Genomic DNA, 16,243 nt, shown 5'->3' on the forward strand with positions numbered 1-16,243 from the left:
GTACAGGTGCTTCATGGCTCAGACTAACAGAGTCCTAAACAGCTTCTATCCCCTGGCCATAAGGCTTAATGGCTAACTGGTCATCCCCCAAAGCCAACACCTACTTTGGCCGCCTTTCCTTCCAGTTCTCAAATGACTGATGACTGAAACGAATTGCAAAAATCACTGAAGTTGGAGACCTATATCTCCCTCACTAACTTTAAGCGTCAGCTGTCAGAGCAGCTTACCGATCACTGCAGCTGTACACAGCCCATCTGTAAATAGCCCATCCAACCAACTACCTACCTCATCCCCATATTTGTTTTTGTTTTTCTGCTCTTTTGCACACCAGAATTTCTACTTGCACATCCTAATCTGCACATATATCACTCTAGTGTAAATTGCTAAATTGTAATTACTTCGCCACTATTGGCCTATTTATTGCCTTACCTCCTTACTGGTCACTATTACTCCTGTTTACATGTCTATCCTACCAGTCACTTTTCATGTAAACACACCTCAACCACTCCAGTTCCCCTGCACATTGAATAAGGTAAATACTGTAAATACTAGCATTCTCGTGTTCTTTAGCTCTCGTCATAGTTCTTGAGGTTTTTATTCTTATTTGTTTTTTTTTATTCCATGATCTACTGTATATTACTTTCATTGCATTGTTGGAAAGAGCTCTCAAGGTAAGAATTTAACTGTACTGTTTTACACCTGTTGTATCATGTGCACGTGGCGTATAAACTTTGAAACTTGAAAGCAAAGATTTTATGAACTTATAATAGTTTATTAATCAGGATCCTAACATGTTGATACAAAAAATATGTACATCTGGCAAATCATTGTGTCATTCGTACCAAAACATTTAAATATATAATAGTGTATGGAAGTAGGTTTGCATGCAGAAAAGGACTTTCATTTTCTCTTTGTATAGCCAATACCATTAGGGAATGTGATGACCGTGTGTTTTTTCCATGGAAGACAAGCGCAAAAGTACTGGCATCAAATCCAAAAACTCAAACAACCTGATATTCAGTAACTGATATCAAACAGTGTGCTGTGATATTCAAAAAATGAATATTTACAGCCATTGAATAATTCAAAATGCTCTCGTACTGAGGCATAGGAATGACTGTAGGTAATACAAGAGTGATGTACACCAATGTAAGTCATATACATTACCACCTTCAGCCTTTATATTTCATAATAAACATAACGAGACATTTCAGTGAGAAATACATTGTATGCCAGCCAGAAACTCTTTCATCCGATGTCACACAATACAAGTACTTCTCTGTATGGAAATGCTAGTTTTGTATAAACATACAGTACATCCCTGTAGTCTGAAGAGTGTTACAGTATATGGAAATCATGCCAGTGTATTTGCTGCTTAATATCCACATCATACAAACAACAATCTGTCTGGACTGAGTAGCCCAGTCCCAATAGCTCACTGGGCTTTGAATGAAAGGACGCATTTAGAAGTCCTTGACCTGAAAGCTAGCTGCATACGAAACTAGCAGTCAGGACAAGTAATGAAAAAATACACTATTGGGGGAAAAAAAGTAGCTTACCTTAAAAAAGCTACATCTAGAAGAACCAAATAAAAGTGAATTATAAATATGAACCATCAGAACTTATGGTTTGCACAATGACACCATAAGGGGAAAAAAAAGAGTAATACTCATCTTGGTCACGACCACTTAAAAATGTATCGTTAAATATTCTGAAATTCATACGCAACCAAAGTTGGTCAATAATACTTAGAACTCTCAATAGAGATGCACAGACCATAAGAATAATAGCACTTTTACCTCAATCATGCACACTTACAGCAATATTAACTGACCATGGCCATATTCTGAATAACAGGGTTATGATACAGAGTCATACAACTCAGCTTATGCCTCTCATTGTTCACTACTAGCATGCATGCAAGTATAAAGATATGGGAACAGTATCAAAATAGCTCCAGTGGCCTAAATTCCAGATCAAATTTACTGGACAAAATGCCTGGAGTTAAAACTGCATGTTTTTTTGTGACGCCAATGTCTGTCCCTAGTGTTTACTTGGTGAACAGCTCTCTGTATTTTTCCTCTCAAGGCTGAGTTGGTTTTGGAATTGGGGGTCATTGTCACTCAAAAGGGCCGAAGAGTCAGGACAACAGTCCTATTATAGCTGTCTGGTCAAGAATGAAGGTTGTCACTCAGTTGAAATCATGATTCTAAAAACAGCTGAAGTCTGATCAATAGAAGTATTTGATTCCATATTTCAGCCAACGGCTCATTATTTGTGCTCTCATGTCATTAGCTCATCAATCATCATCAGCCCTTATTCATTTTGGGTAATAGCTTGCTGCTTTTAGAAACACCAATACGTTCTTAGGGAATGCTGACCAGACCATCAGTTTGGGTGTCATATTCAGTAAAACAGACAATTTGTTACAAGTAAAACAATCTTTCAGAAACATTTCAAATACTATTTGTGCTTTGCACTGCTCAATGCATTATTACTGCAGTTTAGTCTCTCCTCCCTGCTCAGTACATGACTCTCCTCGTCTTGTTATGGCCTCAAAGCCCCTCAAACAGGCCTTGACAGGAAAATCACATCAGGTTCCACCCAGACATCATGTGTCGGGGAAGGAAATCGAGTCTTGGAGGGTGTGTATAGGTTCTAGAGTTCTGAGCCAGGAGGAACAGTTTGTACCATTTGTGCTAACTTACAGCGGACACCCAGAGCTCAGGAACCCAGTGAAGGACCGTTGCTCTTGGGCAGCTTGGCATTATTATTGGGCGCGGGGAAGTAACGCTGGTCTGGACGGGCCTCTGAAGAGGATGGGTGGCCAAATAGGAATGTGTGCTTGCTGCTGTCTCTGTGGCCAGGTCTAGATAGAGGGGCAGGGGAAGCTGGAGGAACCCTGGGTTGGAGGTTCAAGATAGGGGGCGTGGTTCTGGAGACAACCGGCCCAGGCGGTCTGCAGGCTGGGAAGAGGAAGGTGCTGTTGTTGGTGTTCTGGTTGAGGTTGGAGTCTGTCCGACGGGGCTCCTGTGTCTTGGCTGGGACTGTGTTAGTGGGGCTGGAGGCCAAAGCCAGCTTGTCTCTAAGCTGCTGGACCTCCCAGGCTAGCTGTTCCACTGGGTGCTGGGTGGATGAGGAGATGGGGTGGGAGAAAGCCTGAGGGCACAACATGGCCAGGTTTTCTGTTAGTTTATAACACCATCATGACTACAGCCATCCATGATGAACTAATTGTAGTTTCTGATGTGACCAGCAAAAATTAGAAGCTTGTCCAGTACAACGTTGCATCAACTATTCAGTTGAATAAAAATATTAATTTCAATTTCTTACTACATTTTTTTATGCAATACCTCTAGTTGAAATCCTTTTTCAGATACAGAGTTCAAAGTTCATTTTGATCTCCCACCCACATACCAGTAGAGTAGGCTATTATAAACATCCCCATGGCAACAGTGTTTTAGGCTCTGTATAATAGTGAGAATGATCCTCCTTCCCTATGTACCTGAGCATGAAGAGCCCCACGGAGGTAGCAGTCTCTCCACACACCTAAGCAGGGCCCCAGGAGCAAGGGCAGCAGAGGCTCATAGGGGTCCAGGGGCACCTGGAGACCGGCTATGGTGGTGGTGTGGCCCTGGGGGAGCTCTGTGAGGGCCCAGGCCTTCAGAAGCCTCTCCAGGCCCGGCAGGTTCTCTGAGGAGGACCCCCCTCTCCGGTGGCTCTTCCGGTAGACGCCTGAGCCCCCTCCGCTGCGCCAGGGCAGGAGGTTAGCAGAGCAGGAGAAGGAGCCCCTGGAGAGCAGGAACACAGAGCCTGGTGCGCTGTCACTCAGCTGAGAGAGGGAGGGGAGAGAAGAGAGAAATAGGGAGGAAGAGATAGATGGAGATTAATACGTTTAAATATCCCTTATGTACCTTAAGGGCGGCAGGTAGCTGAATGGTTAGAGCGTTGGGCCAGTAACCGAAAGCTAGCTGGATCAAACCCCCGAGCTGACAAGGTAAAAATCTGTCGTACTGCCCCTGAACAAGGGAGTTAACCCACTGTTCTTAGGCCGTCACTGTAAATAAGAATTTGTTCTTAACTGACTTGCCTAGTTAAATAAAGGTTAAAAGAAAATATATAATTAAGCATGTTGCAATACTGAGACCTACCACACGGAGGTGCAGTGGGCTTGTGCTCTTCCCTCATCATGGCCATTAATATTTGTGTGTGTGTGTGTGTGTGTGTGTGTGTGTGTGTGTGTGTGTGTGTGTGTGTGTGTGTGTGTGTGTGTGTGTGTGAGTGAGAGCGGGGTGGCTTTTGTAAGACAAGAGCTCATTAAAATAGCAAGCACTCAAACATGCATGATTTGCATTTATATTGTGCTTTTCACACTCCTAGCGCCTGGCTGTATACCCCATAACAACATCCTCTCTCTCCTACCCTGTGTGCCTCAGGGTTGGTGTTGAGGTTGCCGTTGAATAGGGGCTGTGGCAGGGCGGGCATAGACACTGGCTGGGTGAAACGTTCCCGTCTCTGGCTGCTGTACTGCAGAGCCCAGTCCCACACAGGGGGCAGAGGGGGGTCTGAGGAGTCCGGGAAGGAGCCCCTGGGTACCACGTCTCTCCAGCCGTTCACTGGAGTGTAACTCTGGGATAGGTTCTGGGAGAGACAGGAAGGGATGGAGGAAGAAGAGGTGAGAGAACAGTGATTCGTCTGATTCAATCTGAGCTCATTCAAGAGTTATCGTTGAAGACAATCTGAGCTGATGCATGTGTGGGATTGAAAATGACGTGGACTCGCCTCGCAAATCAACCGCTTTAATCTAAGATGGTTTACAGAATTTACGACTTTCAAACTTTGATACAGGTATTTCCAACTTTTTCCATGTTAGCCTAGGGTAGCATACCTACAGTGTATCTTGTCTAGTACTACAGCTTCAGCATTAGCGGTGGTGTTGCTGAACAGTGGCCTACCTGTGAGCGTTTGCACCTCTCCCTGTGGCAGTTGGCCAGAAAACTGCTGAAGAGGGGCAGGTGGAAGCTGTCATGGAGGGCCAGCAGGAAGTCCCCTGTCAGCTGGAAGCGGGACGGATACTGGACCCATAGCTGCCACACACAGTCCAGGAAGAGCAGGAACACTGGTGCCTAGTGGGGACAAAACACAGGGTTAAGAAAGATGGGAGAAAGATCACCACAGACAAATGACTGGCATTAAACACTGTGTCCTAATGCAAATAGTTTTTTCCTCCATGACCACTGATAGGTGAGTTAACTGATAGGTGACAGCTTATCCTCTCACCTCTTCCTTGTCGCTGTCCCTGTGGTAGTTGATGCGGCTGAGGAAGCGGTGTCCGGCCATCACCCACTCCTTCTGCACCAGACCCTGGAAGCCCACCCTGGTCCTGCAGTGGGGGTCACACATCACCTGGACCAGACTGGACACCACACAGGTCATGTCCCGGTCTTCCGCCTCTGCACACAACAGGAGGAAATAGACCATCAGTAGTCATTTGTAACTGAATACAGTAACAGAACACATATTCAGGGCTCAGATATCAAAGGATAAGATAAGTGTATAAAAAAAACAACACAACATGACAATCCAAATGCCACAGTCTCACAACAGCCCTTTCATTCTCACAAAACGTGTCCCCCTGTGGACAAGAATAGAACTTCTCCCAAATACCCACATCTGGTTGGCAGGTTTTTTCTAACCACAGGCAGGAGGGAGTGTTGGCTGGGCCTGTCTGAAAATACCATTGGGTCATTTCTCCAGTCATTTACTTGTGTTCAGGACACTGTCAGCTCTGTGGTTTTAGGGGGGTGATATGCAACCCTCTTCTCCAAAAAGCCCACTTGAGGCTGGCCAGGCAACACAACTCATATGGGGGAAGGGAAAATCACAGAGCAGTAGCAGCCATTATTCATGTGACACAGAGTTCTGTTGACTTTTCAGTCTGTGGTAGCTACCTTAGGTATCAACAGACTAGGACTGACTCTCACAGACCAATTATATGTGTCAGTACATGGAGTCATGTAATAATAATGTATGAACATAGTTGTACTTAGTCAAGAACGTCTGCAGCTTTGCCATAATACTGTTCTCTCTCATTATAGACTGTTGTATTACACTCACTTATCTCTCCAAGGCTGTGGGCTCCAGCCTGGGTGCCAGACTATTTATGTTCAACATCGCTAGTTCGTTACGTCCTTGCCTTGTGTGGCAAGACAATCACAAGCTGGCTAAAACAGAAACAGACAGACTGGCACCCACCTTGAACTTCCAACACACTACAGTAAACTTCCACAACTAAGTGAGCCAGTCAGCATGACAATATGGCACACAATCATAACACAATCTCACCAGGCACAATAGACTTACCACCTGCTGTATTAGTGTCCTGGTAGAGTAGTGCTTCTAAAGTACGAGTCTCCTTCAGGGTAAGCCCTAATGCCGCTTTAATGAGGGATGCAGCGTGAATAATAAATGAACGGATTGAATATTCGGTACTGCTTAGCCCTCATCACGGGACTCACCTTGAAGCACCACGGTCAGGTGACCTCCGCGGAGCAGGCAGGCCACCTCAGCAGCTTTCCTCAGACAGCACCTGGGGTGGGAGCAGAGCAGCATGCGAATCAGGCTAACGCTATGCTACTATCAGTTCTAGCTAGTTTCAGCACATAGACGCTTCAACATCCACGTGTGTAAGCCTGTAAAAAAGCTATGCACTAGGTCTTGGTCTACTGTGTAGATATAACAAGCTCCCACACTTATTGAATATATGAGAGCTACATTCAACATCCATGTGTGTGGGACTATTATAGCCTCATGCTAAAGGTATGTTCTGTAACAGTATGTTGGAGCATTCCAAATCTGCTTACATCTAATGTAACACAGTAAAGCCACATATTCAACCAGGGCTAGGCTAATGTGCTATAATGGTACATTCATACTACATCAACATTGAACTACAGGCTATTCACTAGCATTACTAGGTAGACATAAACAAATCGACCAAATCAATGTAGGCCCGGCACATTTATTACAGATGATTTATTGCTTTGATGAGAAGCCAATCAGGACCTCTCACCTGGTGTAGTCCAGCCAATGAGTGCTCTCCAGCGTAGACAGCCATTTGTCATCTGGCACAGACACAGATGTGGAGATGTCTGTGGACCAACACAGAAGACAAAGCAACCTTGTTCGTGTTTTTGTCGAAGGAGCCTTATTGTACATAAATTACAGTGGGGATTTGACAAGTTTTAGGATATACTATTGCACCTGAAATTTTAAATAAGATCCATAGCGCTACATATCAAATGAGTTTGGTTGTAAATAAATATCTTCTGAAAACATATTGTTTAAGTCTTAAAGGTTAACGTAGTTCAAACATGATGAGTGAGGCCCATAGATTTGTGTGGTTGTTGTCGATCCAAATCCCTCAGCCTTGTGTAGAGGTATCACACAATAAACCAAACAATGTGAGCATTGTGTTGGCAATGTGTGAGCCATGGGAGTCAGTGACCTGTGGTGTGCCCTGCCTTGACAATGTGAACTCCACATCAGCACAACAGAGAGGGTGTTGTCTAGGAAACTAGTTGTCTCCTAGTCTACATAAACAGTCTCTCATAGCTTTTTTGACTTCTCACAGCATTACAGGAAGAAGCGTCAGGAAAAACACGCCACCATCACATGGTGCTCACATATCGTAAAATTCGCATATCGCTACATATTCGTCGCCAAACCCACTGGATCCAGGTCATCTATAAGTCTTTGCTAGGTAAAGCCCCGCCTTATCTCAGCTCACTGGTCACCATAGCAACACCCACCCGTAGCACACGCTCCAGCAGGTATATTTCACTGGTCATCCCAAAGCCAACACCTCATTTGGTCGCCTTTCCTTCCAGTTCTCTGCTGCCAATGACAGGAACGAATTGCAAAAAGCACTGAAGCTGGAGACTCTCTAACTTTAAGCATCAGCTGTCAGAGCAGCTTTGCGATCACTGTACCTGTACACAGCCAATCTGTAAATAGCACACCCAACTACTTCATCCCCATATTGTTATCTTTTTGCACCCCAGTATCTCTACTTGCACATCATCATCTATCACTCCAGAGTTAATGCTAAATTGTAATTATTTCACCTCTGTGGCCTATTTATTGCCTTACCTCCCTAATATTCTAAATTTGCACACACTGTACATAGATTTTTCTATTGTGTTATTGACTGTACATTTGTTTATGTGTAACTCCGTGTTGTTGTTTTTGTCGCACTGCTTTGCTTTATCTTGACCAGGTCGCAGTTGTAAATGAGAACTTGTTCTCAACTGGCCTTCCTGGTTAAATAAAGGTGAAATAAAAATACATTTTATTTTTTAAATGAGTAGTGTATGCCAGTGGTGGGAAAAGTACCCAATTTTCATACTTGCGTAAAAGTAAAGATACCTTGAAAGAAAATGACTCAAGTAAAAGTGAAAATCCCCCAGTAAAATACTACTTGAGTAAAAGTCTAAAAGTATTTGGTTTGAAATGTACTTAAGTATCAAAAGTAAAAGTATAAATCATTAAACATTTCTTATATTAAGCAAACCAGACAACACGATTTTCTTGTTTTTTTATTTATGGATAGCCAGGGGCACAGTTCAACACTCAAACATAATTTACAAATTAAGCATTTGTGTTTAGTGAGACTGCCAGATAGAGTAGTACTTTAAAGTATTTTTACACCACTGGTGTACGCTTATATGAGGGGGTATACATTGATTTATTGAGGATCCAATTGAATCCAAATCCGTAATTTCAGGAGGTAAATTGGTGTCTGGGGTCTTGTCATCTGGATGTGATCTCTACTAACCTACCATCTCTGTCTCAGTAACATTGTAATGGGAAGCACATGGAAATAGATTAACACCACTTTATGTCCTCTATAAAATCTGCATGCCCACTGTCCCTCAGGGCTAGAGTGCCCCTCCATAGATGCGGTGTAAAACCTGTGCTAAAGCGAATGAATTTGTCAACAAATAAAAAAGACGTCACGGGAGAGGCAAGGGGAGGGCTTGTCAATGAAACTGGCAACCCCAATCAAATGTCTATCAGGCTATCATGTGAAACGAAAACAGAATACACTCCTATGTTTAAATGCACTGTAGCAACATTTTGACCAACATTTTATCCAGTGTGGGTCTTTGTCAGGTACATTAAAACACAGACTAATACACTTGTCCTTCCAAAAGGTGCAGATGGTTTGTACTGACCTCCCAGACACAGAGCCCGTAGGCGGGTGTGTGCCAGCTGTATGTCTGTGGGTGAAGGCATCTCGTCTCCCAGCTCCACCACCACACATAGAGACTGGCCCCCAAACAGGATCAACTCCAGGTTCCTACAGTAACACCCCATAGGACAGACAGACAGGGACCCCTTAGCATTATTCTCTGTGATTAGACATGTCACATTCCATTACTTTGTAACCATAGGCCAGGGCTAGTAAACTGTCTTTGCCCCCAGTCTAAGCACTGTCTCAGACATGCACAAGGAATAGCATTCAACGATAGCCTGCTAACCTGTCCCATCTCAGGAATGGCCGGGTAACATGTACATGATTACAGGTTAGTTTTGACGTAAAAATTCTGATGTGAAGCAATTGCCTTTGGCATAAAAATGAACAACAACAGTATTACTATGTTTATCTCTCTCTATCTTCCTCTGTCTCTCTCTCTCTCTCTCTCTCTCTCACACACACACACACACACACACAAACATGCACACACACCTGATGTCATCCTTCTCATGGTAGATGTTGTTCTGGAAGCTGGCCATCCGTAGCAGGTCACTGCCCCGAGGATGTCGCCAACACCAGCGCTGGACGACAACAGTCACACAGATTTAGACACAACGTGGTCTCAATAGTAATGGTTTTTGGATATGTTTTGAAATCCCTGTATGAGTTCTTAGTGACCAGGGCATGAGATTTTAACTGCGTTTTCTGACATGACTGATATTGTGGGGTCATATGATGAGTGGTGGAGTTCTACTTTCAGGAATGACTGATATTGATGAGTGTTAGAGTTCTACTTACAGGAATGCGTCCCTCGTTGAAGTGGGCAAAGGTCTTCTTCAGCTCAGTGTCCAGAACTTTCTGAGGGACCACGTTGAACTTGGGCAGACTGACATGAAATAGGAAAAAATGACATTAACCATTGCAAGTTTAATGGACATTTGGGCTAGGACACTGACTATACACCAGGTGCACAGTGTGCGCAGGCTTCTGTTCCAACCCAACACTAACAGGACCAGAGTGGGCAACTATATCATGTATTTGATATTTTCCACTAATAAAGTTCCAAACAGGTTAACCACCAGGAAGCGTCAGATGGTGGGTGTATAGGCTACCTGGTGGACATCTCAAAGCGGTCATTGACAGAGCTGACCCTCCAGCTGCAAGCCCCGGTCCTCTCTAGCTCCTGCTCCCAGTCCGACAAACTATCAAACCAGTTCATCTGGGCGTCACGCCTACGGTTGCTTAGAAGCTGCTTCATCTCTGGGGGGGAAGAGAGAGGGGGTGGTGGAGAAATGTAGCTTTCCTTGAGAGAAGCTTTCCTTGACACACTGAAACATTGGTTATGCTGATTTGATGTGTATCACTATTAATACAATTTAATATCCCGTTTAAAGCTGCATTATGTAACTTTTTGGGCAATCCGATGAAATTCACATAGAAATGTGTGTTATAGATCTGTCATTCTCATTAAAAGCAAGTGTAAGAAACGGTAGATCTGTTCTATGTGTGCTATTTCTATGGTTCCCGTTCTTAAGTTTAGTTTTTACTTTCGGTTTTGTACACCAGCTTCAAACAGCTGAAATAACTATATTTTTGGTTATGTAAAATATATTTCACAGCGGTTTACATGGTACCTTATTCTCGCCCCGATACTTGCTTGTTTTGTCACATTAATTGAAATTAGGGGAACTATTAGAATTTTAGCAACCAGGAAAGGGCTGAGCGATTTCTGTATAGTGTATCTTTAATGCTATTCTATTCAGCTAGAATAGAATGGTTGTAGGTCAGGAGTTTGCAGTTGTTTGGTGTATAGACCTGAACTGAACACATCCTGACCACACTTGAACCTTTGACAGGGTTCAGCAGGGTGATGTTTCAGATAGCTTATCATTAGAGCTGCCTGAGAGCTAGCTGGATGTATCCTGGCCAGTGTAGTGTACCGTAGCATTGAATAGCATTACATATTAGCATGGTGTATAGTAGTGGCTCATGTTTCTGTATACAGTATGTTCTGTCCAGTCAGATATTCACTGTAATGGTGAAAACCAAGTGACTTCTTAGTTGGCAGCTACATGTTTTATATTTTGTGTCTGCACCTGTAACTTTCAGTTGAGATATATATATATATCATATATTCTTTTTCAAATGTTTGATGACATAAAAGGTCCAACCTTTTTACCATGTAATACAAAAGAAATACAATAATACAGTTTCTAACTTGTATGTCTAACAAACCCCTCTAATGCTTTCAATATGTGAAGAGCTTCAGTGCACTGTATAAAAAACAGTATGTTCTTTATTTTGGGGGGGATCTTTGAGAGCCAGAGAGAATACCTGTAAGCTTGAGATCTTATCAAGGGCCTGCCTGCAATAGCAATTATTTTCAGCCCCATAACCCTTCGGACAAAAATAGATGTGTGTGTGTGTGTGTGTGTGTGTGTGTGTGTATTTGTTTGTGTGCGGGTGTATGAATGACTCATGAAGAAATTATTCCAAGTATCTGTATGACCTTTAAAATACTTCAGTTATTTGTACTCAGAATGTACTCTCTTCAATGTGACTTTTTTAATAAAGTATTCCAGCATGTGTGTGACTCACCAACACTCCCCAGGGCTGCGTTCTGGAAGGAGAGGACAGTCCCTGGCTTCAGAGGCTGGTAGGTCTTGGCAATGGTGTACGTTATCTGAGGAGGAACAACAAGACTCTGCTGATCAGCATGACAAAGTGCATCAGCTTTCAACATAGAGGGAGACCCTGTATGCATGATCACAATGACCTAGCAGACACATCAGTTTCTCTAATAGCCATTTGACTCAAATCACAACCCTCTGAAGTCAACCTTCAAATAAGGAGACGCTGGGCATGCTACATGGTAATTATTATAAATGTGCTTTAAAGGTCATTTTGTATTTAATCACAAGGACTCGTATACTAAAATATACACACACACATGCTGACATAGAGTACAGTGCATTTGGAAAGTGCATTCAGACCCCTTGACATTTTACACATTTTGTTACGTTACAGCCTTATTCTAAAATGGATGAAAATGTTTTCCTCATCAATCTACAGTACACACAGACTACTTCATAATGACAAAGGCAAATTTATATTTAAAAAATGTTTTAAAAACCTTATTTAGACAAGTATTCAGACCCTTTGCTATGAGACTCGAAATTGAGCTTAGGTGCATCCTGTTTCTATTGATCATCCTTGAGATGTTTCTACAACTTGATTGGAGTCCACCTGTGGTAAATTCTATTGATTGGACATGATTTGGAAAGGCACACACCTGTCTATATAAGGTCCAACAGTTTACAGTGCATGTCAGAGCAAAAACCAAGCCATGAGGTCGAAGGAATTGTTCGAAGAGCTCTGAGACAGGATTGTGTCGAGGCACAGATCTGGGGAAAAGTAGCAAAACATTTCTGCAGCATTGAAGGGCCCCAAGAACACAGTGGGCTCCATCATTCTTAAATGGAAAAAGTTTGGAAGCACCAAGACTCTTCCTAGAGCTGGCTGCCCAGCCAAACTGAGCAATCGGGGGAGAAGGGCCTTGGTCAGGGAGGTGACCAAGAAGCCGATGGTCACTCTGACAGAGCTCCAGAGTTCCTCTGTGGAGATGGGAGAACCGTCCAGAAGGACAACCATCTCTGCAGCACTCAACCAATCAGGCCTTTATGGTAGAGTGGCCAGACGGAAGCCACTTCTCAGTAAAAAGCACATGACAGCCCCTTGGAGTTGGCCAAAAGTCACCGAAAGGACTCTCAGACCATGAGAATGAAGACTCTTTGTTTTGATTAAACTAACTCTTTGGTCTAAATGCCAAGCGTCACGTCTGGAGGAAACCTGGCACCATCCCTACGGTGAAGCATGGTGGTGGCAGCATCATGCTGTGGAGATGTTTTTCAGCGGCAGGGACTGGGAGACTTGTCAGGATCGAGGGAAAGGTGAACGGAGCAAAGTATAGAGAGATCCTTGATGAAAACCTTCTCCAGAGTAGGGCTGTTACGGTGACCGTATTACTGCCACACCGGCTGTCACGAGTCATGAAGGCAGTCAGTTAAATTCCACGTGACCCTTTAGTCACGGTAAATGGGTTTCTCCAACCTCTGATGCTCCCAAACTTGCTAACTGCCTGCTACTCAGCACTCTATTGTCCCTCTAATCACTCTGACGTCTATGCAAATGTAATCGAAAATATAATCAAACACTTCATGAGAGCCTATGAGCTTATGTTTATGCAATTGCGTGAGAAAACAGGTTGATGACCTCTATTAAAAAGAGGAGGATTCCATCAGCTTTTTATAGGCTAGGCCTACTATATTTATTTCTCAACTTTCCTAATATTAAGCACATTGCTTCTCTTTACAACAGGAGTATAGCCTACCTAACTGGCATGACAATTAACTACAGAAAAAGCTGCTCCCTTCACTATTTAAGTGCATAGATTACATTTATTTCCCCCCCTGCCACTGTTTCGAGACAGGTGCATGATAATGGTCCATTCTAAATCAAAACAAATTTCCCACATATATGTAAAGACAAGACTAAAATCAAGAATAGTCTGATGGGTGACAATATTAGCCTATCACTTGTGAATTATATATTATCACTTGTGAATTATGCCCAGCTTAAGACAAGAAACAAAGCCTTTTTTTGCAACTTTTTCAAATCATAGTCACACACCTCATGTAGCCTAGCCCATAGGCCTATATGTTTTGATAGGGTTTGTGCCAAATAACTTCTTAAAATTAAGCAGATTAATCCACTTTACAAGGGGCATAGAGGCTAACTGGCAGGTATAAGCAGTGCGTGAGTTTCAAGTTTGGGGAAGATAATTTTCACCATAAAAATGCACCTTTATAATAAAAGCATCACATACTTATAATGTGAATAAATAGCCTAATAGTTTATCAACATTTTAAGCTAAACGTTCTGATCTGTTGCATCAGCCTCATTGCGTAAAAAATTATTTTTGATGCTACTGGTTGTATTCATTTGGGATCTATCGCATCCCACAACTGTCCAAGACTATGTTTGGAATATTTATTTCTCGCACAGAAGAAGTCAACTTTGTACTATGGGGGATAGTAGATTGACATAGGCTAGTGCTTTTGCTATTCGTTAGGCCTACTCATCTTGTTGGCTGACGAAATGTAAATGTGGACAGTTCTTCCAATATCTTCAATATGCAACTTGGAATTGGATAAGGACGCCCGCAGTTGCGAACCCGATGTGTCTGTCTTCACTTGTAGCCTGTGAGGAAGACCTGATGTGATGGAGAGCCATGTGAGTGAGAGGTGCTGTTGAGCACGCAGCACTCAGGGAGAAGGGAATTCTAATTGTTATAAACTCAGCAAAAAAAGAAACGTCCTCTCACTGTCAACTGTGTTAATTTTCAGCAAACTTAACATGTAAATATTGCATGAATATAATAAGATTCAACAACTGAGACATAAACTGAACAAGTTCCACAGACATGTGACTAACAGAAATGGAATAATGTGTACCTGAACAAAGGGGGGGTCAAAATCAAAAGTTACAGTCAGTATCTGGTGTGGCCACCAGCTGCATTAAGTACTGCAGTGCATCTCCTCCTCATGGACTGCATCAGATTTGCCAATTCTTGCTGTGAGATGTTACCCCACTCTTCCACCAAGGCACCTGCAAGTTCCCGGACATTTCTGGGGGAATGGCCCTAGCCCTTATCCTCCAATCCAACAGGTCCCAGACGTGCTCAATGGGATTGAGATCTGGGGTCTTCGCTGGCCATGGCAGAATACTGACATTCCTGTCTTGCAAGAAATCATGCACAGAACGAGCAGTATGGCTGGTGGCATTGTCATGCTGGAGGGTCATGTCAGGATGAGCCTGCAGGAAGGGTACCACATGAGGGAGGAGGATGTCTTCCCTGTAACGCACAGCGTTGAGGTTGCCTGCAATGACAACAAGCTCAGTCCGATGATGCTGTGACACACCGCCCCAGACCATGAAGGACCCTCCACCTCCAAAATCGATCCCGCTCCCGAGTACAGGCCTCGGTGTAATGCTCATTCCTCCGACGATAAACGCGAATCCAACCATCACCCCTGGTGAGACAAAACCGTGACTCATCAGTGAAAAGCACATTTTGCCAGTCCTGTCTTGTCCAGCAACGGTGGGTTTGTGCCTATAGGCGACGTTGTTGCCGGTGACGTCTGGTGAGGACCTGCCTTAAAACAGGCCTACAAGCCCTCAGTCCAGCCTCTCGCAGCCTATTGCGGACAGTCTGAGCACTGATGGAGGGATTGTGGGTTCCTGGTGTAACTCGGGCAATTGTTGTTGCCATCCTGTACCTGTCCCGCAGGTGTGATGTTCGGATGTACCGATACTGTGCAGGTGTTGTTACACGTGGTCTGCCACTGCGAGGATGATCAGCTGTCATTCCTGTCTCCCTGTAGCGCTGTCTTACGCGTCTCACAGTACGGAAACTGCAATTTATTGCCCTGGCCACATCTGCAGTCCTCATGCATCCTTGCAGTATGCCTAAGGCACGTTCACGCAGATGAGCAGGGACCCTGGGCATCTTTCTTTCTGTGTTTTTCAGAGTCAGTAGAAAGGCCTTTTTAGTGTCCTACATTTTCATAACTGTGACCTTAATTGCCTACCGTCTGTTAGGTGTTAGTGTCTTAACGACCGTTCCACAGGTGCATGTTTATTAATTGTTTATGGTTCATTGAACAAATCAAATCAAAGTTTATTTATCACGTGTTCCGAATACAACCTTATAGTAAAATGCTTACTTACAGGCTCTAACCAATATTGAAATAAAAGCAACAGTAAAAAGACAGTGAAAAACAGTAGCGAGGCTATATACAGTAGCGAGGCTATAAAAGTTGGGAGGCTACATACAGACACCGGTTAGTCAGGCATGTGAAACAGTGTTTAAACCCTTTACAATGAAGATCTAAGAAGTTATTTGGATTTTTACAAATTATCTTT

General features: G+C 43.4%; 1 protein-coding gene across 1 annotated transcript in view; it reads right to left on the reverse strand.

Annotated features, from left to right (window-relative positions):
• Window positions 1-751: 751 nt before the first annotated feature.
• LOC139573741 (myotubularin-related protein 11-like) overlaps window positions 752-16,243 on the reverse strand; it is a 32,982-nt gene continuing 17,490 nt past the window's right edge. The window contains exons 6-17 of the mRNA XM_071397542.1: window positions 11,858-11,942; window positions 10,372-10,519; window positions 10,058-10,145; window positions 9,752-9,840; window positions 9,237-9,361; window positions 7,073-7,151; window positions 6,519-6,589; window positions 5,281-5,453; window positions 4,956-5,126; window positions 4,423-4,641; window positions 3,506-3,832; window positions 752-3,159 (exon numbers count right to left, since the gene is read on the reverse strand). Of these exons, the coding sequence (XP_071253643.1) occupies window positions 2,725-3,159; window positions 3,506-3,832; window positions 4,423-4,641; window positions 4,956-5,126; window positions 5,281-5,453; window positions 6,519-6,589; window positions 7,073-7,151; window positions 9,237-9,361; window positions 9,752-9,840; window positions 10,058-10,145; window positions 10,372-10,519; window positions 11,858-11,942 (2,010 nt within the window). The 3' untranslated portion in view covers window positions 752-2,724. The remainder of the gene's footprint in view (window positions 3,160-3,505; window positions 3,833-4,422; window positions 4,642-4,955; window positions 5,127-5,280; window positions 5,454-6,518; window positions 6,590-7,072; window positions 7,152-9,236; window positions 9,362-9,751; window positions 9,841-10,057; window positions 10,146-10,371; window positions 10,520-11,857; window positions 11,943-16,243) is intronic.

The sequence above is a fragment of the Salvelinus alpinus genome, chromosome 4 (assembly GCF_045679555.1).
Source record: "Salvelinus alpinus chromosome 4, SLU_Salpinus.1, whole genome shotgun sequence".
NCBI lineage: Eukaryota > Metazoa > Chordata > Actinopteri > Salmoniformes > Salmonidae > Salvelinus > Salvelinus alpinus.